Source organism: Microcaecilia unicolor, chromosome 14 (genome assembly GCF_901765095.1).
Source record: "Microcaecilia unicolor chromosome 14, aMicUni1.1, whole genome shotgun sequence".
Lineage (NCBI taxonomy): Eukaryota > Metazoa > Chordata > Amphibia > Gymnophiona > Siphonopidae > Microcaecilia > Microcaecilia unicolor.
In genome coordinates, this window is record NC_044044.1 from 27,192,995 (window position 1) to 27,217,551 (window position 24,557).

The 24,557-nt window shown below is 47.0% G+C and overlaps 2 protein-coding genes across 6 annotated transcripts in view; one reads left to right on the top strand and one right to left on the bottom strand.

The window, feature by feature from the left end:
- SDR39U1 (short chain dehydrogenase/reductase family 39U member 1) overlaps positions 1-5,511 on the top strand; it is a 64,885-nt gene extending 59,374 nt beyond the window's left edge. For 2 of the 5 annotated variants that reach the window (XM_030186325.1, XM_030186323.1), the window contains exons 2-6: positions 1,867-1,973; positions 2,138-2,220; positions 2,451-2,572; positions 4,746-4,904; positions 5,076-5,511. In XM_030186325.1, coding sequence (XP_030042185.1) covers positions 2,204-2,220; positions 2,451-2,572; positions 4,746-4,904; positions 5,076-5,485 — 708 coding nt within the window. In that variant the 5' untranslated portion in view covers positions 1,867-1,973; positions 2,138-2,203 and the 3' untranslated portion in view covers positions 5,486-5,511. Of the gene's footprint in view, positions 1-1,866; positions 1,974-2,075; positions 2,221-2,450; positions 2,573-4,716; positions 4,905-5,075 lie in introns of those variants that run through there. The other 3 variants (XM_030186326.1, XM_030186324.1, XM_030186327.1) reach the window with 3 other exon arrangements.
- Positions 5,512-5,605: 94 nt separating this feature from the next.
- On the bottom strand, positions 5,606-20,839 carry LOC115456943 (protein KHNYN-like). The gene is made up of 7 exons (XM_030186322.1): positions 20,220-20,839; positions 15,110-16,692; positions 14,637-14,767; positions 12,677-12,773; positions 11,900-12,010; positions 9,451-9,558; positions 5,606-7,759 (listed from the first exon to the last, which is right to left on the bottom strand). Exons 1-7 carry the CDS (start codon positions 20,436-20,438, stop codon positions 7,453-7,455), a joined length of 2,556 nt encoding a protein of 851 aa, XP_030042182.1. The 5' UTR covers positions 20,439-20,839; the 3' UTR covers positions 5,606-7,452.
- Positions 20,840-24,557: the final 3,718 nt, after the last annotated feature.

A 24,557-nucleotide genomic window follows, 5' to 3' on the forward strand; every position in this document is an offset into this window, starting at 1 on the left:
TCCCTCCTGGATTAGATCTTTCATTGAGGACAGTCTCATGTATTCAGGACAGTCCCTCCCACTGAGGACAGTCCCTCCTCTTCTGGACAAGCTGTTTCATTGAGGACAGTCTCATGTATTCAGGACAGACCCTCACACTGAGGACAGTCCCTCCTGGATAAGATCTTTCATTGAGGACAGTCTCATGTATTCAGGACAGACCCTCCCACTGAGGACAGTCCCTCCAGGATAAGATCTTTCATTGAGGACAGTCTCATGTATTCAGGACAGACCCTCCTACTGAGGACAGTCCCTCCTGGATAAGATCTTTCATTGAGGACAGTCTCATGTATTCAGGACAGTCCCTCCCACTGAGGACAGTCCCTCCAGGATAATATCTTTCATTGAGGACAGTCTCATGTATTCAGGACAGACCCTCCCACTGAGGACAGTCCCTCCTGGATAAGATCTTTCATTGAGGACAGTCTCAAGTATTCAGGACAGACCCTCACACTGAGGACAGTCCCTCCTCTTCTGGACAAGCTGTTTCATTGAGGACAGTCTCATGTATTCAGGACAGACCCTCACACTGAGGACAGTTCCTCCAGGATAAGATCTTTCATTGAGGACAGTCTCATGTATTCAGGACAGTCCCTCCTCTTCTGGACAAGCTGTTTCATTGAGGACAGTCTCATGTATTCAGGACAGACCCTCACACTGAGGACAGTCCCTCCTGGATAAGATCTTTCATTGAGGACAGTCTCATGTATTCAGGACAGTCCCTCCTCTTCTGGACAAGCTGTTTCATTGAGGACAGTCTCATGTATTCAGGACAGACCCTCACACTGAGGACAGTCCCTCCTGGATAAGATCTTTCATTGAGGACAGTCTCATGTATTCAGGACAGTCCCTCCTCTTCTGGACAAGCTGTTTCATTGAGGACAGTCTCATGTATTCAGGACAGACCCTCACACTGAGGACAGTCCCTCCTTTTCTGGACAAGCTGTTTCATTGAGGACAGTCTCTTGTATTCATGACAGACCCTCCCACTGAGGACAGTCCCTCCTGGACAAGATCTTTCATTGAGGACAGTCTCAAATATTCAGGACAGACCCTCCCACTGAGGTCAGTCCCTCCTGGACAAGATCTTACCTTGAGGATAGTCTCACATATTCAGGACAGACCCTCACATAGGATGTTCCCCAGTATTCTGGACAAGCTCAGTTTAATTTATTGGCTATTCCCCATCTTTGTGACATACACTCCTAAATAACCCGTCCACAGTGTGTGATAGAAGCCTTTTCCATTCCATATAGTAATATGAACATCCCAGTAGCCCACGGGTTACACTGTTGACAACAGTCACCCTGCTATAAAGTCACAGTAGGATTATTTTGGCTCTTTGGAGGAGTCAAGGAACTGGCTTCATGATCTAATCCTGTGCCTATCTCCTTGGTGGTCTATATACTACTACTACAAATCATTTCTATAGCGCTACAAGTCGTACGCAGCGCTTCACAATTGAACATTAAGAAAAGACAGTCCCTGCTCAAAAGAGCTTACAGTCTAAATCAGGACAGACAGATAGGACACATAGGGAAAAGGTACTATTGAAAAGAGGAAGACAAGATAAGGTACGAGCAGTTAGGAATTAAAAGTTAGGAATTAAAAGCAGCATATATATACTGCCTTCACTGATGCAGGAAGGACAGATCACTAATACTACTACTACTATTTAGCATTTCTATAGCACTACAAGGTGTATGCAGCGCTGCACAAACATAGAAGAAAGACAGTCCCTGCTCAAAGAGCTTACAATCTAATAGACAATAGATCACTGGAGATGAGCACAGACTCTGTTAACCAGCTGCTGCCTTCTGTCTGCAGGTGGAGGAACAGGATTCGTGGGCCGCACCCTGACGAGTCTGCTAAAGAGCAATGGTCATGAAGTCACTATTATCTCAAGGAACCCCGGCCCTGGTCGCATCACGTGGGTAAGGAAGAGGGTGCCAGGTCACCTAAACCCTTCCTGTTTAAATCATGTACTCTTCTGTAGCAAGTCTCCCTTTCGTGTAATGAATTCTGTTAAATTTCAGCCTGCCTCTAGGACCTTCCCATCTATACAGTGAGATTGTTTTGTTTTTTTTTGGGCTTACAGCAAGAGCTCCCAAGCAAGGGTCTGCCCCCCTGTGATGCTGCTGTCAATCTTGCTGGGGAAAACATAATGAATCCTCTCAGAAGGTGAGTGAGAGTTTGGAAGGTAGAGATGGGGACATACAAACACAGATATGTGGAGAGACAGGTACAGATATACATACAGGAGGATTCTACCAGATGTGGTAGGAAGGTGGATGATTCACACTTCAAGCTTCCCAGAATTGTGAAGAGAGCACATTGTTGAGTCTCCTGTATTATATCAAAGTGCCTAAGCTGCTGTTTTATGTCAGGATTTCTGTTTCATTTTTTTATAGGTGGACTGAGGAGTTCAAGAAGGAAGTCACCAACAGCCGAGTTGACACCACTCAAATTTTGGCCAGGGCCATTGCTAGAGCTGAGAAGCCCCCTGAAGCTTGGGTGCTGGTCACAGGCGTCAGTATGTATCACCAGAGAGGAGGGCTGAGGCAGAGGATCAATATTTTTCCTCTGAGGTGCGTAGGAGGCCTGCACCCGTGTTCTTACCATTGAGAGTGGTGCAGCAATATTGTGGTTTCGGTCATGAGAGTAGGTGAGTTTTGTGGGATCCGCAGGAGACTTGCTTGCCTCTCGTGATTCAAACTGCAACATTTATGCACCATCCCTGACAGTAGGCATATGAGTGGAAGACTCCCACGCATATTAGAGGGAACATTGTGGGGGATCGTCCTAACCTGCCATGGTGGGGGAGAGGGGGGAGGAGGGCTGAGCACAGATCTCATCATGTCTTCACTGAAAGCAAAATACTGCCTTTTTTTCCTGCAAATTCCTGTGCTAGAATTTAACAGTAAAGTTTTTGGAAACGGGCAAAAATGTTTTCATGAATTTAGGGTAGACCTGGTCGCTGCAGCGGCTGGGATCTGGCCAGGATTGCCTTGCATTTTAGTTCCCCGGATAAACAAAACCTCATGTCCAGGTTGATAAATTCTAAAGTAGGACACACATGAACAAACATACTGACTGAGAAGTAAGCACTTTCAGGGGGACAGTTTCATAGCTTAGTACCTCCTGTGAAGTGGGCCAGTGCCGTTAGTAGAATTGGCGATCTGTGCATGGTATCTGCGTGCCAAGATGCTCTTACAGAATTATTAGCGTAAACCCAAATTGACATGTTAGAATTTATCACTGTACCAAACTAGCAAGTAACAACATGAAATGAGATTGAAGGGGGGCAGACTCAAGAAAAATGTCAGGAAGTATTTTGTTCGCGGAGAGAGTGGTGGATACTTGGAATGCCCTCCCGCGGGAGGTGGTGGAGATGAAAAAGGTATGCGTGGGATAAACATAAAGGAATCCTGTTCAGAAGGATTGGATCCTCAGAAGCTTAGCCGAGATTGGGTGGCAGAGCCGTGGGGGAGGCGGGGCTGATGGTTGGGAGGTGGGACTAGTGCTGGGCAGACTTATACGGTCTTTGCCAGAGCCGGTAGTGGGAGGCGGGGCTAGTGCTGGGCAGACTTCTACGGTCTGTGCCCTGAAAATGGCAGATACAAATCAAGGTAAGGTATTCACAAAAAGTAGCACATATTAGTTTATCTTGTTGGGCAAACTGGATGGACCGTGCAGGTCTTTTTCTGCCGTCATCTACTATGTTACTATTTAATTTGCTAAGGGTAAAAGGCTAGAGGAGGAAAAAGGACTTCAGTAACTCAGGTCGCATCTGAGATAAAGTTTTTTTTTTTTAGGTCTGATGAACAAGTAGGGTGGGTCATTAGTCCAAGCTTTATCTTGGACGTGACCCGAGCCACTGAAGTCCTTTTTCCTTTTACCCTCTGCAAATTAAATGTTACTTGCTAGTTTTGTATAGTGATATTTTCTGCGGAGCAAGTAAAGCCAGTGAAGATTGTTGTGATACATGTTAGAATTTAGGCAGAACCATTTACACCAGCTCAATGGCAGATGTAAATGGGCATATAACAAAAGAGAGGGAACGAAGTACAAACTAAAGTCCAAACAAAAAAAACAGCACCAGGGGCCTTTAAAAATGGAACACAGTTCTTTAATGAATGAGCCTTGACAAAAAGACCCGACACTTTCTGTATCTCATCCATTTGGATACAGAAAGTGAAAGTGCCTTGGTGCTTTGTAGCTTTTACTATATGAGACGTGGGGACCCCTGACGCAGGTGCTAGTCACCGAAACACGGCCCGTGTCGGGTCTTTTTGTCAAGGCTCATTCATTAAAGAACTGTGTTCCATTTTTAAAGGCCCGTGGTGCTGGTTTTTTTGTTTGAGATGTAAATGGGCACCATGCAAACAGCATAACTTATATTATTACCCTATAGATTCACACCCATAGTCCGCCTGTGCTCTGTCCACATGTGACCCTTCTAGCGTGCTTACAGGCATAGCTGCCAATTTTGTTGCCTCTGGTGTTCGGCGTCAGTGTTTGACACCAAGTTATAGCGTTGCCTTGCCCATATTTTCCAAAGACAACTGGTTATAGCCTAGGGGCTGTGTGGAAATGATGAAATATTAAAAACCTAACAAAGTTGCGTTTCTCTTATCATTTTTCCCCCTTCCCTTCCACCAAATCTCATGCGGGCAGTTTGGTGATGGGCTTTGCTTTCCGTGCAGGTTTCTACGCCCCTAGTGAGACGGTGGAGTATGACGAGGACAGTGCCGGCGGGAATTATGACTTTGCTTCACGCCTGGTGACGGCAATGGAGGCTGCAGCAAGGATCCCTGGTGACAGTGCTGCAGCGGGAGTCACACGGGGAGTGATGGTGCGAGCAGGTGAGTTGTGCATTTAGCCTCTGCCCTTCTCTAGCTGCATCTCGTTCTGCACAGCCTCTGTCCTGCCATCTGTCTCTCCCTTCATCCATTCCTTGTAAAATTAGCTGTCATTAGATAGTTCATAACTGTCAGTTTTATTAAATACACTATTTAAAAAAAAATTCTGTACAGGTTTTGTCCTAGGACGTGATGGAGGCGCCATTCCCTCCATGCTCTTACCCTTCCGTTTGGGCCTGGGGGGCCCCATTGGCTCGGGATGCCAGAACCTTCCCTGGATCCATGTGGCAGACCTGGCAGGGATCATCGCCCATGTCCTGGAATCCAAAAATGTGACGGGCGTCTTGAACGGTGTGGCCCCTTCCTTCAACACCAACAGGGACTTTGCCCGGGCCCTGGGCGCGGCCCTGAGGCGGCCCACAATTCTCCCACTCCCTGCCTTCATGGTGAACGCAATCTTTGGCTCAGAGCGTGGGGTGATGCTGCTGGAAGGTGCCAAGGTGCGGCCCAGGCGGACACTGGAGAGTGGGTACCGCTATGCTTTCCCAGAGCTGGGGCCCGCGCTAAGAGACATCCTGTCCTAGCACTGAGAGAAAGGGGAACGTGCTCTCCAGGTTCTGCCGTAACAGGACAGCGATGGCTGTATTAAGAAGCGTCTGGTTTCCTGGGGCAGTTGCATATTTTTTTTGGGGGGGTGTCTTTAAGGGAGCCACGGTTTCTTATTAGAAATTTCTTTTTGGTGACATTTATACGAGTTTTTATTGCGCTGAGACAGAGCGTTCCTGTGGTTTATATAGGAGAGATGATGTGGGCAGGGATTTGACGACATTATGTGGCCAACTTGTGTGCTTCCTGCTAGGATTTAATCATAGAGACACTGCACCAGGACCCATTCATTAGAATGCTGTCTTCTGCCATGTGCATTCCTGTTCCCTCACCACCACCACCACCCCCCCACCACCACATGCAGCTGCAAATCGCCTCCAGCCAAGAAGAAACCTTGCCACCCTGTGCCTGGAAGATGCCAAGCTTACCCAGTGCTGAAACAAGGCTGGTTTAATATCCAGTAGAGCCAGGAAAAACTCACTCCGCACTGCGTTCTTTAAAATACATGTGCATTTATTTACATATATATAAAAATAAACTCACATTTGTAACAGGATTTTGTTTTTGCTTTATTTTCCACATAAAAATAAAGGTTTACTGTGAGGAGAACGGTCTTTCGTAGTCTTGAAAACATAACACTTCTTGTTTGAGTTTATATTTCTCCCCTATAAACAAAAGTTGCACGGCCCAGGAATGAGTAAATATCCTCCATTGTCCGTAACTCCGTGTCCAGCGGCACAGGGGAAGCCAGCCCTGGTTTTAGCTCTCCCAGCAGCCCCATCTCATTGTATGCTGCGTTGATCAAATGAACAGTTCATGCTTTTGCATTTATGCTAAGCCTGTGCTTTTTCATGGCTTTTAAGCACTCTGGCATTATTTTGCTTTTCTTACAGAGCAAAACAAACAAAATTAAATAAATAAAAATCACACCAACTGGAATAAGATGCAGAAGCTGACGTTTGGGGTGGAGGGGGCAGGCCAGTAGTTCAACAGCAGTGCTATACGGAAGATCCAGCTTCGAGTCCTGGGCCAGGCTTCTCTTCCCTGAGCTAAAGCTTGTCAACTGGATCCAGATTCGCCCAACAAGGTCGATCCAGGCCTGAGCTTACCCTGTTGCGTGCAGGGGACTTGTAGTCCTGATTTTCTTAGGAAATGCAATGGGGAAATGAGAACAAGGCCCTGCATTCAGTAGGGTGAACCCAGGACTGGATCCATTTGGCAACCCCTGGGCTGGAGCCAGTGCTTATGGTCACTACGGGAAGGGAGAGAATCTAGGCCGTTGCTCAACAAGGACAGCTAGTGGTCAGACTTGTGCACCAGTTTTCGGAAGGAGTTCATAGTACCTGGCTGGGGACAGTCAGTGCAGTGGTGCTAGGGGGGGGACCGAGGAGGGTATGTGTTTATAGAATAGGAGCAAACATTCCAGGCATGAGGAAACCTCTGGGCCATGAAACAGAAGAACTGCTTTGGTTAATGTTGGGTTAGAGAGATCACTGTTTCTTGGTATGTAGGCTGCTGCTGGCTTCTTGTCCGTCTCCTTGCTTGCGAGTGATACCTCAGTGAAATCCTACAGGGGACCATGGGGAGAAGAATTGGACTGTGGCACGAGGAAGAATGGAGGGGGGGGGGGCGGCCCCTCTCCAGCACACACGTTAAATCAGTGCAGCAGAACATTCTAGATGGATCAGTGTGCTTTCAATTTCTTAAAAAGGGGTCTCGCTATCTTCAGTAAATGGTGTCCGTTTGTATAAAATAATTTAATCCTGGGACTCCCAGAGGCCCTCTCCAGCCTTTCACTTTTCACTTCAGACTGGGAGGAAGGTGAGAAATCCCATTTTTGTGTATGTGTACCAGGACAGAGACTCCTCTATGGCTCTGTTTATATCCCATGTTCCCATTCAGGATGTGTGTGAGAGGCTGAAGAGTAGCTTCCGGTAATTTCTCCTCAGACTCTCAGGTTCAGTATGAGCTCAGAGAGTTTATTGAGATCTTGAGTGTAGGGCTCAACCTGCAGTATAAAGTCCACCTTCACTTCCTGCTCTGCAAAGATATCCAGTAGCTTCTTACGCAGGCGAAGTGTCTCGTGTCGCAGCCGTGGTCTTTCTCCTCCCTCTGCTGCTCTACTGTCCTCTGTGCCACTTCCTACCTTTTGATTCCATGGCGTCAGGATTTCTGTGCGTGGGGCAGGGTGTGGTGGGACCTGGACTGGGTTCCTCTGGCCTGCAAACGTGTGGCTCTTCCCAGCCCTGGACCTGAGAAAAAAAGGATCAGAGTTGTCAGGGGAGAAGGAATTTGTCAGATTAAATGACGAGAGAGATGTATTGTGTGGGGAAGCTAGGTGAAGGGTTTAGCAAACATTTATTTGTGTGTAAAATAGTACTCCAGATTTAAATCTGTGACAACATTTCTTGCAACAAAATGAAAGGATATGTAAATTAAAATGAAACGATTGGCACCCTGCTGCTCAGTGAGACTTTCAAATTCTGACATGCAAAGGAAATGGGAAATACATTTGTTGCATTCTACTGTCTGGCCACCAGATGGTACCATTGTTAAACTATTCTGAGAATTATCATTTACTGTGGGTGGGGGGTGGGGGGAGAGCAAGAAGGCTGCATTAAAGCTCTTGTCCCCCACCACACCCATGTTTTCTTCCTAAGGTTTTCCTATTAAAAGCTTTAAGCACTAAAAACCAATCTGTTCACGCAAGCCTACCCAAATGACCCAAACTAATCCTATGAACCCACTTACCCAACACTTGCCCATCTCTAATCACCTATGTCTTTTACTATTCTGCAATACTTAACTTACTTCACTCTATCAAATTTATCTATCTATACCTTGTAACCCCTATTACTATGTAAGCCACATTGAACCTGCTTTGAGCGGGAAAGCGCGGGGTACAAATGTAATAATAATAACAACAATAAAGACATAAGACATAAGCGTCGCCACACTGGGACAGACCAAAGGTCCATCTAGCCCAGCACCCTGTCTCCAACAGTGGCCAATCCAGGTCACAATCACCCCAAGGAGCAAAGCATTTTGTATTGCTTGTCCCAGGAATAGTGGGTTTTTCCCTACGTCCATTTAATAACATTCTATGGCCTTTTCCTTCAGGAAGCTGTCCAAACCTTTCTTAAACTCTGCTAAGCTAACCACCTTAACCACATTCTCCGGCAATGAATTCCAGAGTCGAATTACGCGCTGAGTAAAGAAAAATTTTCTCTTATTTGTTTTAAACTTACTGCACTCCAGCTTCATCGCATGCCCCCTTGTCCTAGTATTTTTAGAAAGCGTAAACAGACGCTCCATATCTATCTTTTCCACTCCACTCATTATTTTATATACCTCGATCATATTACCCCTCAGCCGCCTTTTCACCAAGCTGAAGAGCCCCAGCCACTTTAGCCTTTCCTCATCTTTGTCGCCCTTCTCTGCGCCTTTTCTAATTCCACTATATCTTTTTTGAGGTGCGGCGACCAGAATTGAACGCAATACTCTAGGTGCGGTCGCACCATGGACTGATACAGTGGCATTATTTAAAGCAGGCACTGGTAATACTGAGTCGATTAGACATTAAATGTACCAAATTCTCAAAAGGCATGAGTGTGGGGACAGCGAGGGATGCCACAGATATGAGGGACCAAGCTTTGCTGTGGAGTGGCCTGAAAACAGGTGTCAGACTGGCCACAGCAAGACACTTAAAGCCAGAGGTGCTGGAATGCTGGAATGTGTGTAGTTGCAGGCTCTGACAAACACGACAAAGTCACACTTGCACACTCAGCAAGTGAGCCCAAGGCAGAGCATTTAACTCCCCACACAGGCTTCCAGTCCAACACTGAACTATAGGGGCAGAGGTCATCCAAGTTCAATTCAAAATCCATGACTGGTTGTACAGTACTTGAGTTTACCCTTCAGCCTTCCCTCTTTGGGGCCTCACCTGGGTTTCTGTGTCTTGCTCAGGAACTGGTCCAGACCTGGCCCGTTTCGGCCCAGTGGATCATCCGGAACCAGGAAGATGTCTCCAGCAAAGGTGAATTGGAGCAGCCTGTTAAGAGGCAGGAGAATACGTCAAATTCAAACCTGACTAGATGAGAAAAGGGGGCAGGGGAGGGGGGGGGGGGGGCAAGAGATAAGCTGGGCTGCTACAGATCCCTATGTAGAAACTAGTGGAATCCTTCACCTTGGTAATACATTCAGAACCCCACTAAATATAATCAACTCAATCTTTAGTGTACTTAATCTCTCTCTGTTTTATGGATGGAATCAATTTACGAGCAGTTCAAGAAAAGTCTTAAGGCCTTCCTAATTAGAGATACTTTTGAGAGCTAATTAAGGCATGACAGCAGCCAGGATTAATCTTCATGTTTCTGTTTATTATAAGACTAGCCGTTAAGCCGGTAACAACGGGCTAGTTTTTAGTTTTCCTATGCCCCCCCACCACCACCACCACCAACCCTGCCCTCCCCCCAGCGTCTGTTTCCCTCAGTTCCGCCCCCTCCTTCCCTCCCTGCTCCCTCCTCCTCCGATTTCCACACCCATGTCCAAGCCCTCCTCCCTATTGGGCTGTACTGCTGGTGGAGGCGGGGCTTGGACTTCTACACTCTCAGCGTTCCGACTCTACTGCGCATTTGCAGGTGAGTCGGTCACTTGCCGTTTATATGTTTGATACCACTTCATCTGGCAAACAGGTTAAGAGGGTTTACAAGTTTAAACATAGAGAAGAGTGAAAGGAAAGCCAACAGTTTGGATGGGACAGGAGACAGTTGCAGCCATAACAGCGATTCCTTTCTTCTTTCTCTATACAAGGATTGTATTTCTGTTTTCCTTTCCTTTTTGTGGTGTTTTAAAAATGATTGTTATAAACCGCTTTGTCAGAAATTTTCAATTGGTGGTATAGCAAATTTTTGAATAAACTGTAAATACAGAATAAGGGACCCACAAATTAGAAACAGAACTTGGAGACTCGGCATGCAGTGCAGTGCTGGAGAAAAAGAAAGCGAAACATTTCCTCCTGTAGGGAGCAGAATGCAAAGATATTGAAGATGTGCATTTCCCCAAAGCGGAGAGAAAGAATCAAAGACTTCCCACACAAGAATGAGCAGGGAAATCTCTCACTGATCCCGGGAGAAACAGCAGAAAAATCTGTGGGGTCCCAAGAAAAGTGACCTGAGCAGGGACAATATCGACCAGCACCAGAATCTGAGAATTGTCTGACTTTGTAATTCTTTCCCTGAACCACTTAATGTGTCACTGTGCCCAGGGCTTAATTTGTAGATAAAAAGGAAGTAGAACTATGGAGCTGAGTGAGGCTTAGGTTGGACGGGAGAAGAGGGGCTGGATTAGAGAATAGTGACTGTTCTCTGCTCTGCTACTACTTATCATTTCTATAGTGCTACTAGACGTACGCAGCACTGCACAGTTGAACATGAAGAGACAGTCCCTGCTTGACAGAGCTTACAAACTAATTAGGACAGACAAACAGGACAAATAAGAGATAAGGGAATTACTAAGGTGGGGATGATAAGGGTACTGAACAAGTGAGTAAGGGTTAGGCGTTAAAAGCAGCATCAAAAAGGTGGGCTTTTAGCTTAGATTTGAAGACGGCCAGAGATGGAGCTTGACGTACCGGCTCAGGAAGTCTATTCCAGGCATATGGTGCAGCAAGATTAACGGAGTCTGGAGTTAGCGGTGGAGGAGAAGGTTGCAGATAAGAGAGATTTACCCAGTGAACTGAGTTCCTGGGGAGGAATGTAGGGAGAGATGAGAGTGGAGAGGTACTGAGGAGCTGCAGAGTGAATGCACTTGTAAGTCAATAAGAGGAGTTTGAACTGTATGCGGAAATGGATAGGGAGCCAGTGAAGTGACTTGAGGAGAGGGCTAATATGAGCATAACGACACTGGCGGAATATTAGTCGTGCAGCAGAATTTTGAACAGATTGAAGAGGAGAGAGATGGCTCAGTGGGAGACCTGTGAGAAGCAAGTTGCAATAGTCTAAGCGAGAGGTGATAAGAGCGTGGATGAGGGTTCTGGTAGTGTGCTCAGAAAGGAAAGGGCGAATTTTGCTGATATTATAGAGAAAGAAACGACAGGTTTTAGCAGTCTGCGGAATCTGCTCCAGGCTCATCAGCTCCCCTCCTCTTCCCTGCAGGATCCTTGGAAGGCATGGGATAGAGCAGAATGCCCCCTGCTGCACTGGAGTCTGAAAAGAAGTGATAGAGCTGCATTCCAGGCTGTTCCCTCACAAACTAAGCCCCGACTGTGCCAACATACGCATAGATTCTCACATTACAGAAGCTTCCTCGGTGTGACCGATGGAGTACGTTTTTTTTTTTTTTTTTTTCAGGGGAGGGGGGAGATACATGAGGACCTGGCTGCAGCCTCTCACCTTTCCTTAATGATCACTTTCCACTTCCCAGACTCCTGAGCCATGTCCCTCAAGTTGTCGTTGGTGAGGATCACACCACCGTCCGTCTGCTCAGCAAGCTGCAGCAGGAATCTGCGGGGGAGTGACAGGCGTGGTTACAAGGAGCTGACCTTGGTAACTAAAGGGGCAATTCTATAACTTTGTACCTCAAAGTAGGTGCCACAAGGGGGTGCTCTTAGCACCAGGTCTAAGCCCTTATAGAATACTAGCGTAAAGCCACTTTGGCGTGTTGAAATCTAGGTACATCTTGTCGTGCGAATGGGTGGTGTATGTTGGCGTGTCCAAGCGTGTCGTTAAATGCATGCAAATGATACTATTCTATGAGTCTCGATCCTTGAGGGCCGCAACCCAGTCGGGTTTTCAGGATGTACGCAAATAGATCTCGAGCATATTCATTGGGGAAATCCTGAAAACTCGACCGGGTTGCGGCCCTCGAGGACCAATTTTGCCCACCCCTGCTGTGAATTGTGCTCGTGGCCTGTTTGTACTCTGCCCACAAGTATCTCCCCTCGGAGCCGCGCATTAAACAGCTTATGCGTATTAATTATAGAATAGCACCTGGAACACACGTAAATGCTAATTATCGGCATCTATCACACACGTAAGGGCTATATTCTGTAACTTTATAGAATTTGCCACATAAGCGTCTTGAGTTTGACACCTTCAACTCTATTAGGCAGGAAGTTTGTTTCCCACTTCATAAGGTGGGGCTCCACCTCACCTCCCTCTTCCAGGTACCTGTCATCGTACGGTGTTATCCGTCTGCCTTCCACAACGCGGGAGGGTGTGAAGGAGAGAAGTCCCACGGCGTTCAACTCGGTCAGAAAGTGCTGCTCTGCAGGCCAGAGAGAGTGAAAGGGAGACAGCGAGTGGTTAGACACTGTTTAATGCAGGGTTGTTGCACGTGAGGATGAGCAGTACTAAATATAGAGGGGCACAAAAGTTGCTCCCAGCCCCCCCCCCTCCCATTTCTTCCCAGTGGTAGAAGTGGTGGCGAGGGTGTCAGTGGCCAAGTCACACAGAGAGGAACCCCCCCCCCCCCCAAATCACAAGTCAGGAACCTTGGAATACAGTTAGATTCGACATTTACTCTGATTCCCCAAATCCAAGCAACCTTCAAGAGCTGCTTCTACTATTTGCGACAGCTACGCTGCCTCTCTCATTACGTCGATAAGGTAAATCTTATCCCAGTTGTGCATGCCATGATAACATCGAGACTGGATTACTGCAATGCACTATTCAATGGTCTGACTACAAAGGGCCTGCACCAGCTTCAGTTGATTCAGAATGCAGCAAGACTCATAGCAGGTTGCAAGTGATGTGACCACATCGCACCATTTTTACAAAAACCTCATTGGATACCAGTACAATACAGGGCTAAAGTTAAAACTCTACGTCTGATCTTCAAGGCCCTGAAAGGAAATGGCCCTGAGTATCTGAAGAACAGGATGATCCTCCACACACCGCCAAGGACACTAAAGTCCTCCCAAGGAACATCACTAACCACACCCTCTTCAAAAGACATTACACGATGCGATACCCGCAAGCAAGCCTTCTCTGGAGTAGCCCCCACACTCTGGAATGCATTGCCTGAAAGGCTCCGCTTAACACAAGACTACCTCTACTTCAGGAAGCAGGTGAAAGCTTGGCTCTTCAACCAAGCCTTTAAGGGAAGAAGTAACTAACTTGTTAGTCTCACTCACACATACAAGGATTGACTCGGGCTGCACATACTGCAGCGGGACATGTTTATCCACTCCTACGCTAGCTGAGATAATATTTAACTATCTCTCTGACCTCATGTGCAACTTTCTTCAAATCAATCACCTTACTTTCTCATTCTTCCTACTTTCTTACTCATCTGTATGTTACAACTTTGCCTTACCCTTCACTTCCAATTATAATGTTGTATTACGTATTGTGTAGTCATTGCAAGTAGTATACCATTCTACCTTACTAGGAAATTTGAAAATAAACAATTAGTTTGTGGGTGTCTCCCAGAACTAAAATAAAGACTCCGACACGGGAATCTTTAATAATCAATTACTCCAAATGGAACCTCAAAGCTCCTCACAGGGAAAATACAATGTATTAAAACAATCCCTATGATTTCAGGAGTCCATTACCATTACTGGTTCCCATAAGGAGGAAAAAGAGAAAAAAAACCATCAGGCGTAAAAAAAACTCATTATAAATGAGAAAAACGAATGAATTGAAAAACTCCTTTCCTCCTTAATAATCGCCTGGTGAGAGACACCAACCACCAAATTAACACAGACTAAACCCAGCCTGTCTCAATATTGCAGACTATACGTATAACCCCTACTGCACAAAAAGCAGCCCAAAATAGAAACCCCGGAACCAGCTAAATAACTAAACAGTACTTAGCTGCTAGAAATGGAAATAGAAAGCTGGTTGAAGTAGTATACCATGCCATACTTTGTATTGTTGTTCGAATAATTTTACTGCTCTAATTGCCTACTGCTCATGTTTGATCTATTCTTACTGTACACCGCCTTGAGTGAATTCCTTCAAAAAGGCGGTAAATAAATCCTAATAAAAAAAAAAAAATAGTTTGGTCCAGTCCTCCAACTGAGCTCACACGCCCCTTCAGCATAGTCATAAACCCTCTTAACAGAGAAATGGACCCTGCCCCCTGGAGCTGAGGAGCTAGTGGGAGGGGGAGAACATGAATTACCTTTAGCTTTGCTGTCCTTCTTCATCCTCCACTGGGGCACAAGGACAGTGAGCTCACGATGTCCCCGGTCCCAAAAATACTGCACAGCTAGAGCAATGCCCCGGCAGGAGAAGAATTGGTTGAGACCGTGCCTGAGAGGAGAAAGAAAGTTGGACTCAGATAGGAAAAGGCAGCGGAGAGAGTAGAAATGCAATGCTACAGGTCCCACAGTGCACTGGGATACGGGAAAGTGTTATACAAAAGGTAGACACTACATCCTAGAATGCACTATGATAGGAGGAGGGGGTTATAGAAAAGGGAGACTACGTGTCCCAGAGTGCACTGGGATGGGGGAAGAGTTATCGAACAGCAGGACTACAAAGTGCGCTGGGATGGGGGAAGAGTTGTAGTAAAAGCAGGACTACAGATCCAAAATGCATTGGGTTAGGAGGCAGATCAAGGAGGGCCCCAGAGGGTGTTACATACACACTCACACCATGGCCACGTTGCTTCCGTCAATAATGATATGTCGCAGGTTATCCTTTCCTGGTTTGTTTCTCAGGTTCAGCTGGAAGGGTGTCTGCATTGCCTCGTTGAACCTCTGTACTCCTGTTACCACAGAAACTGCCTGCTGCCCAGAACTGCTCCCGCCCTCTGCCACCGCCCAGGTCCCTGCTGTGGCTGGACAAACGTCTTCTACTGGCTCTTGCATTGATGCCTGTCTGATGCCAGGGGTGGAGGAGCCTGATGTCAAGGAACTGTCATCCTTCGGGACACTGACTTCAGGAACTACTACTGTCCATGGCCTGTGGTTGGGAGGGCCACAGGGGACTCTTCTGGTTGGAGATCCATGGTATCTCCTCTCGGTTATCTTGGGGTCCTCAGTGCCTGGAGCTCTACCCTCATTAAGCTTCCTCAGCAAGGTTGCCAAGGAACCTTCCTTCAGGTCTGTGATTTCACTTGGCGAGTACCCGCAATTCTCTATTGCCGATTTCAACACCTCCAGTAGGTACTCGTTATCTGCCCCTGCTGTTTCCATCCTTTCACCTGAATGACTCCCCAGAGTGGGGCTGCCTGGCCTCGGAGGCTCCTGCTCAACTTGTAGTCTGTCCAGGATCTCTGATGGCTCCTGAACTCCTTCTTCTGCCAACACCTTCTTAACCATTCTTTCCTCATATCCCATGGTCTTGAAGAAGTTTAGGAGCATAGAGAACTCCTTTTCTGTCCCTGAGGATGTCAAGACACTCTGGCCTAGCTCTTCATCCTCCTCCTCCTTCTCCTCCTCACCATTGGATTGAGAAACGGCTTTCCGTAGTCCAGGGAGCTTTTGAAGTTGCCCGTTCTGGTCTAGCATATCTCCTTGGGCTGGTGTGACTCCATGTCTTTGGAGATTATCCTCATTGTATAAATATATTTGGGCAACTCCAGGCTCCCCACTTGTTTCTGTTCTTTTCTGGTGATTTCTGGGCTCAGGGCAACCTAACAGCTCATCTGGAGAAGAATCACTGTAATCTGGCATGGGTCTGGATGCTCTTTTTTGCAATACATGCCTTCTTTGGCCACCTTCTTGAGACCTAACTAAGTTTCTAGGGCAGACGTCTGAAATCTCTGGCTTTTTCCAAGGCTCAGGTAGATCTAGAAGTCCACTGTTTGGGTTCTGGCCTTTCTGAGCAAGGTTAGTCTCATCTTTATGGAGAGCCACCTCCCTCACTAGGTTGAGCAGCTCCTCCTTCACGGAATTAGGCAGGATCAAGAGGTCCATGCTGTGTTTGTCAATGTAAGCTTCCACCAGGTCTTTGAATTCTCTCTTCACCCTAGCTTCCTGCTCCTCAGGCAGCCTGGTGTTCTTTTGGTAGCGTTCCACAAATTCATGGATCCGACTGTGAGCCATGACCACCGACTCGGTCAACCCTGAGATCTGTAGGGAACCGTGGGCCATCAATGAGATGCTGGCAGAGGTTCCACTGACAAGGCAGTTCAAGAAGAGCCCAGTGGCCCCTAGAAAGATACAGTGCATGTCCTTGGGGTAGGAGAAGGGTTCAGTCATTTCTGGGTTGCAGAGTCCTTTGATATAATCCTAAACAAAAATAAACAAATAGCGATCACACATATGATTGAGCTTCCAGAGAATCAACTACTTACTACTACTACTTAACATTTCTAAAGCGCTACTAGGGTTACGCAGCGCTGTACATTTTAACGAAGGACAGTCCCTGCTCAAAAGAGCTTACAATCTAAAGGACGAAATGTCAGGTTGGGGTAAATCAAATGAGTAAAACAGCTGATATGATAAAATCTTTGCTTGGTCCTTGTAGTTTTACGTCAAGGACTATAAATTCCAGGTCCTAAATTCCATCTCTAATTTGGGTACTTATTCGTGGGTGAGCTTTGTGAGACAGATGCATCAGATTATATTATCACTAAATAGATTCCAAGAAAGAGTACATAAGTGTTGCCATACTGGGACAGACCAAAGGTCCATCAAGGCCAGGATCCTGTTTCCAACAGTGGCCAATCCAGGTCACAAATACCTGGCAAGATCCCAAAACAGTACAACACATTTTATGCTGCTTATCCCAGGAATAGTGGATCTTCCCCAAGTCCATTTAATAATGGTCTATGGACATTTCCTTTAGGAAGCCGTCCAAACCTTTTTTAAACTCCGCTAAGCTAACCGCCTTTACCACATTCTCTGGCAACGGATTCCAGAGTTTAATTACACGTTGAGATTTTAGGCCAGCCCTGGATTTCTGACAGCTCTAGCCTGGTGCATTATAGGTCCTGTAGTGCTGGAATCAGGGACTACAAATCTCAAGCTGCTCTGGGATGTAAATTTAGAATCTGAACTTACCAAAATGGCTCCCTCCTGGAACTAATATAGCAGTTCTGCTAAACACACTGGATAGGGGTTGCAGTGAGAAATGGCAGGGGAGCGATGTGATTGTTTTCAGAGAAGCACAGTCTCGCTCATTAGGAGTGTGTCACACTCATTTGAAGGCTGTCTCACACTCATTTGATGTCTCTCTCTCTCTCAGTCACTGGATCCTCGGTGCCAGTGACCTGATCCTGATGGCTGCTTTCATGAGAGGTAACTCTGACAGTACAAAATCCAAGTGGCCTCACCCGTAGGAAGCATTCTCAGCATATGTTCCTGTGTAATTTGCCTCCCCCCCCCCCCCCACCACATCCCCTAACCTATGCTCATGCTTTTTGCCACTTACCCCCGGATTCTATATAGCGCGACCTGAGTTGGGTGCGCAAATCAGGAATTCTGATTGGCGCGTGCATTTATCTTAAGCCAATCGGCACTGATAATTGCCACTTAACATGCAATTATGGACATTAATTGTCCATTGGAATTTACACGCACAAATAAGCGAATTCTAAGTAAAGTAACGTGCGTAAATTCGAAGGCGCATATTTGAAAAGGGGCGTGGCTGTGGGTGAGTTGTGGTAACACCCGCCTCTGCTCCAACTCAGGGCCGGACTGAGGTTCTGGGCCCCCCCACCCAGCCACTGCATGCAAATCTCTCGAATATTCATTGTGAACATTCTGAAAACCTGACTGGCTGGGGGGGGGGGCCTCCAGGACCAGGTTTGGGAACCACTGCAAGTCTATAAGTTGCCAATTGTGCACCGGTGTTTACAATACACTAGTACTTTAGGCGTGGGATTGTGCTCCTAATTGGCAGACCTGCGTGCACTATCTGTAAACAAGGCACACGTAGCTTAGTACGCAAATTCAAGTTGAACCACTGTCCTATAGGTTGCAGAATCCTGGCTGCCCTTTGGCCACTTCCTGGTCTGTAGTACGTAGCTCTCTCCTCTGTCAGCTTTTACTAGATTTTGCTGACACCTTTTTCAGTAGTAGCTGAAGGTGAGTTACATTCAGGTACTCTGGATATTTCTCTGTCCCAGGAGGACTCACAATCTAAGTTTGTACCTGAGGCAATGGAGGGTTAAGTGACTTCCCAAGATCACAAGGAGCAGAAGCGGGATTTGAACCAGCCACCTCTAGATTGGAAGACCGCTGCTCTAAGCACTAGGCCACTCTTCCACTCGGGGCTGCTGAGAGACTGAGCCGGGCCCAGGGCAAGGCCGCACCCCCTCTCTCGGCGGTCCTGCCTCCACTTCTTTCATTATTAGAGACCAGCAGGGAACAGAACGTTTTTTAAGTGTGGAGGAGTGGCCTAGTGGATCACTGGTCTTGCAATCCAGAGGTGGCCGGTTCAAATCCCGCTGCTGCTCCTTGTGATCTTGGACAAGTCACTTAACCCTCCATTGCCTCAGGTACAAACTTAGATTGTGAGCCCTCCTGGGACAGAGAAATATCCAGTGTACCTGAATGTAACTCACCTTGAGCTACTACTGAAAAAGGTGTGAACAAAAATCTAAATAAATAAATATTTGAGAATCTACATGGAATGTTGCTATAGTGGAGGAGTGGCCTAGTGGTTAGAGCACCAGTCTTGCAATCCAGAGGTGGCCAGTTCAAATCCCACTGCTGCTCCTCGTGATCTTGGGCAAGTCACTTAACCCTCCATTGCCTCAGGTACAAACTTAGATTGTGAGCCCTCCTGGGACAGAGAAATATCCAGAGTACCTGAATGTAACTCACCTTGAGCTACTACTGAAAAAGGTGTGAGCAAAATCTAAATAAATAAGATTCTGGAATCTTAAAGAGTGACAAGATTCCATCTAGAATCTCAAAGAGTAGTGACATTCCATGTAGAACCCCAAAGAATAGCAAGATTCCGGAGTGGAGGAGTGGCCTAGTGGTTAGAGCACTGGTCAGTTCAAATCCCACTGCTGCTCCTCGTGATCTTGGGCAAGTCACTTAACCCTCCATTGCCTCAGGTACAAACTTAGATTGTGAGCCCTCCTGGGACTGAGAAATAGCCAGAGTACCTGAACGTAACTCACCTTGAGCTACTACTGAAAAAGGTGTCAGCAAAATCTAAATTAATAAATAAATAACATAAGTTGTAACAAGGATGAAAGCTGTGTCTACCCCTATTTTAAGCTCACAACAGAGATGGTTTAACAAACTTCCTGTTTCTCCTGCCAGTGTACTTAACAGGAACAAAGGACCTGAAAGGGCTATTTACATCCTCCAATGTGCTGTTGATAAACTGAGAAGTTCACACTGGCCACCCTTCCCCCTACATACACAACACTGCCCCATTACAGAGATGCCAAGTCATCCAGTTCCAGGCTGGAGATTTTTGACCAGTCCTGGTTTTCAGCTTCTATCCCAAAGCAGTGTGGGAGTTGTAGTGCTTGATCCCTGCCAACTGAAAGCAGAGCTGCAGGTACCAGGGCTGGCCAAAAATCTCCAGACTGGAACTGGGCAAACATGGCATCTCTGTCATTATAGATCACGGAATCCGACAGTGCAAGATTTAGACACACTGGCTGCTCCACCACTGGGCAGTTACATCATAGCCTCCAGTGGTGCAATATTTAGACAATACACACTTCCATCCTGTTGTACCACAAGGGTAGTGACAGGGCAGCTTCACACACATACACAGCCGCAATATAGGTCAGGTACACCTTTGTTTTCAAACACATAAGTATAATGATTTCTCTTTCCTGGTTTACCTTTGCTTTCTTGAGGTTGTCCCTCAGGCCCAGCAGCTGCAGCCAGATCTGTTGGGCCCCCTGGATCTCCTGGGGCCCCTGAACCCGGCCAAGGACCCCAAGGATGTTCAGCTCCACGCCAAATAGCTTCTCGATACGGCGCCTCTCCTCGCGCACCGCTCCTTCCCACTCCTGGCAGATGGCAAATTCGTCCAGTATCCACCCTTCAGCCCGCGACATCCCCCTTCGCCGGTCCCCGAAAACTCGAGACGCAACACTGCCTGGAAGACCATCAAACCCACTCCCGGCCTCGCACCTTCCACAAAGCCCTTTCCAAACCGGCTTTCCCTTTCAATCAAATCCAAATACAACTTAAAGCAATAATAATAAAAATAAATAAAAAAAATTTTGTTTTTAAAAAGCAGGCCCCATGCAGGTGAGCCAAACTGATGGAATGGTGTCAAGATACTCCAAGACCCTTTTATCCTCTAAATGTACCAAGGACCAAAAAGTCTTTCCTCATCCTCTTTTCCTTCCTCTCCTCCTTCCAGGCCCAGTGATTTGATCTGATTCCTTCTGCTTTTTTCCCTGCCTTTTCATTTCCCACTTTCTTCCATCTCTGGGCTTCCTGTCTATGTTGCTGTGTGTGTATTACATCTTATGTTTTTAAGAGCTCCTCCCTCTTCCTCCTCCTCCCTGACTCCTCTGTCTTGCCTGTGGCCAATGGAAGCAGAACCCAGGAGTCACGAGGTGGTGCTGGGGAATTCCATTGACGTCAGCCAGTGGCCCAAACCCTAGCTTTGGTTGTCTCTCTCTCTCTCTCTGTTTTATTTCTTTATTTAGTTTTGCTAAAGGTGCACAGAGAGACCTGAGGAATGGGAGATGGGAACGGAGATTGGGGTAGGGGAGAGGGTAACAGAGCTCTGGAAAGCTAGTCACATATGTACTGAGGTTCATTGCAGAAAAAAAAGTTTGTTGACCTTTAATTTCTCACAGACAGGGTATTTTGTTAAAAACCCATTAAATTAAAAAAAAAAAAAAAAAAAAGTGCCCATGCACCCACCCACGGCTTGTCTTTCTTTTTCTGGCACTTTCTCACACACTCTCCCCACCTTCCCAACACCCCTGGGTAATTTCTTTGCAATAGGTTTTCAAGTTTCACTTTGCATTACTGATAAAACTGTAAAAAGGAAATCTGTTTACGGACGAATATCAGAATAACAGGTGTGGTAGGACTATTTGCCTTGTCCAGGACTTCTGTAGGACAAAGTCCAGACAACACCAGAGAAAGAAAACAAAAAGGCAGGAGTGAGAATTGAAATACATTTGCAGAGCTGGGGTGGGGGATGGAGGACTCAGCTCAGTACTGGAATAGCAGGGGGGTGCTGCAAGGCAGGAGTGAGGTGCATTTTACAGTGTGTGTGTGTGTGTGTGTTGGGGGTGTTGGGGGATTCATGGTTCTGGAAGAGCAGAGGATACTGTAAGGCAGTGATAAGGTACTCTGCCACGATTTTGTGGGAGGGGGTGGGTATAGGTCTCAATAGTGGCATAGCAGGGGGGTGTTGCAGGGCAGGAATGAGGTGCACCTGCAGAGGGTGCATGTGGTAGGAGGGTGGGGGAATCAGCACTGGAAGAGCAGTGGGTGCTGCAGGGCAGGAGCAAGGAACTCTGGCAGAGCTGCGTATGGGGTGGTGGGGGATGGGGAAGTTTCAGCATTAGACTAGCAGAGGGTGCTAGTTTTTTTTTTTTTTTTTACATTTGTACCCCGCGCTTTCCCACTCATGGCAGGCTCAATTCGGCTTACATGGGGCAATGGAGGGTTAAGTGACTTGCCCAGAGTCACAAGGAGCTGCCTGTGCCTGAAGTGGGAATCAAACTCAGTTCCTCAGGACCAAAGTCCACCACCCTAACCACTAGGCCACTCCTCCACTGTTGCTACTATTTGAGATTCTACATGGAATGTTGCTATTCCACTAGAAGTCGGCCCTTGCAGATCACCAATGTGGCCGCGCAGGCTTCTGCTTCTGTGAGTCTGACGTCCTGCACGTACGTGCAGGACGTCAGACTCACAGAAACAGAAGCCTGCGCAGCCTTCTACATGGAATGTTGCTAGTGGAATAGCAACATTCCATGTAGAATCTCCAATATTCCATGTAGAATCTCCAATAGTAGCAACATTCCATGTAGAATCTCCAATAGTAGCAACATTCCATGCAGAATCTCCAATATTCCATGTAGAATCTCCAATAGTAGCAACATTCCATGTAGAATCTCCAATAGTAGCAACATTCCATGCAGAATCTCCAATAGTAGCAACATTCCATGTAGAAACTCCAATAGTATCTATTTTATTTTGGTTACATTTGTACCCTGCGCTTTCCCACTCATGGCAGGCTCAATGCGGCTTACATGGGGCAATGGAGGGTTAAGTGACTTGCCCAGAGTCACAAGGAGCTGCCTGTGCCTGAAGTGGGAATCCAACTCAGTTCCTCAGGACCAAAGTCCACCACCCTAACCACTAGGCCACTCCTCCACTCCTTACAGGCAGTAATTTAGACTTGGCCAGGGTTGTAGAATTTAACTGGCAAATGGGATATTTCCAGCAATCTGCAAGCAGAGTACAAGGCATTCTTATAGCTGGGCCTGTCTGACAGATTACACAGCGGATTTAGGAGAACCGGATATTCAGGCAGCAGGCTACCCTACTGTCGGTGGCTATTTAGATTTATATGAAGCTTTGTGGTTAGACGTGGGAAGAGAGGCATATTGGCTATGAAGCAAACTGGGGATTTTGTACACTCATCTACCTCAGATGGTAGAGTGCAAATGGCAGAGACTGCAAAAACCTTCCTGGATTACAGCAAGATATGTCGCCAGCAGCACATTCTATAACCAGCACCTGGGACGCTCTTATTCCTTTTCTATAGACAGGAATTACTGGGCAGGCCCGCATGGCTCTCTGATCATTCTCTACCATCATCTGTTTTTGTTGCTATGGTGTTGTCTGTATGTCTCCGTTTATCTCAGTATTGGAATAGCAGGGGTGCTACAAGGAAGGAACCTATAAATGTACTCACTCTGCTGCTCCCCGGTATCTCTCCACACTCGTCCTTCCCTACACTCCGCTCCATGGATAAATACTACTACTACTACTCAACATTTCTAGAGCGCTACTAGGGTTACGCAGCGCTGTACAATTTAACAAAGAGAGACAGTCCCTGCTCAAAGAGCTTACAATCTAATAGACAAGTGAACGGTTGGTCCGATAGGGGCAGTCTGGATTCACTGAACGGTAAGGGTTAGGTGCCGAACGCAGCATTGAAGAGGTGGGCTTTAAGCAAAGACTTGAAGACGGGCAGGGAGGGGGCTTGGCGTAAGGGCTCAGGAAGGTTGTTCCAAGCATAGGGTGAGGCGAGGCAGAATGAGCGGAGCCTGGTGTTGGCGGTGGTGGAGAAGGGTACCGAGAGGAGGGATTTATCCTGTGAACGGAGGTTACGGGCGGGAACGTAAGGGGAGATGAGGGTAGAAAGATAGTGAGGGGCAGCAGACTGAGTGCATTTGTAGGTAAGAAGGAGAAGCTTGAATTGAATGCGGTATCTGATCGGAAGCCAGTGAGGTGACCTGAGGAGAGGGGTGATATGAGTATATCGGTTCTGGCGGAATATCTGTTCCCTTCTCCACTACTGCCAACTCCAGACTTCGCGCCTTCTGTCTCGCTGCACCCTACGCCTGGAATAAACTTCCTGAGCCCCTACGTCTTGCCCCATCCTTGGCCACCTTTAAATCTAGACTGAAAGCCCACCTCTTTAACATTGCTTTTGACTCGTAACCACTCGCCTCCACCTACCCTCCTCTCCTCCTTCCCGTTCACATTAATTGATTTGATTTGCTTACTTTATTTATTTTTTGTCTGTTAGATTGTAAGCTCTTTGAGCAGGGGACTGTCTTTCTTCTATGTTTGTGCAGCGCTGCGTACGCCTTGTAGCGCTATAGAAATGCTAAATAGTAGTAGTAGAATGGGGTGCATTGGTGGAGGTGTGGGAATGGACTGGGTGGGGCAGCGAACACATTTTATTTATTGCTTCGCCTGCCGCTCAGTCCTGAGAGACTCCACAGCTTTCCAGTTGTACAAAGTCTCTGGGGGAAGTCCCCGGGACAGGATCTACCACATTCTCTGAAGGTGATTAGCGGATTTAGGAATGTGTCAGAAAAAAGGACAGGGAGGGAACAGCCAGGTTTCTGAGGTCACTACTCAAGAGTCTCAACCTGTGAAATAGCAAGACTATGACACCCCAGGGAGACTGAGATACTTCTGGGGATGGGGGCGGGGGAGAGGTGGAGGCATTTTTTGCATGGCAG

Bases quoted from the DNA above. Each gene is read 5' to 3' on its own strand.
- LOC115456943 (XM_030186322.1), bottom strand. From the start codon at position 20,438: ATGTCGCGGGCTGAAGGGTGGATACTGGACGAATTTGCCATCTGCCAG. The intron at 14,768-15,109 runs GTGAGTGTGTAT...TTCTCCTCTCAG, and splicing joins GGAAGCAACGTGGCCATGGT to GCACGGTCTCAACCAATTCT. The intron at 9,559-11,899 runs GTGAGAGGCTGC...GCCTCTTAACAG, and splicing joins AAAGTGATCATTAAGGAAAG to GCTGCTCCAATTCACCTTTG.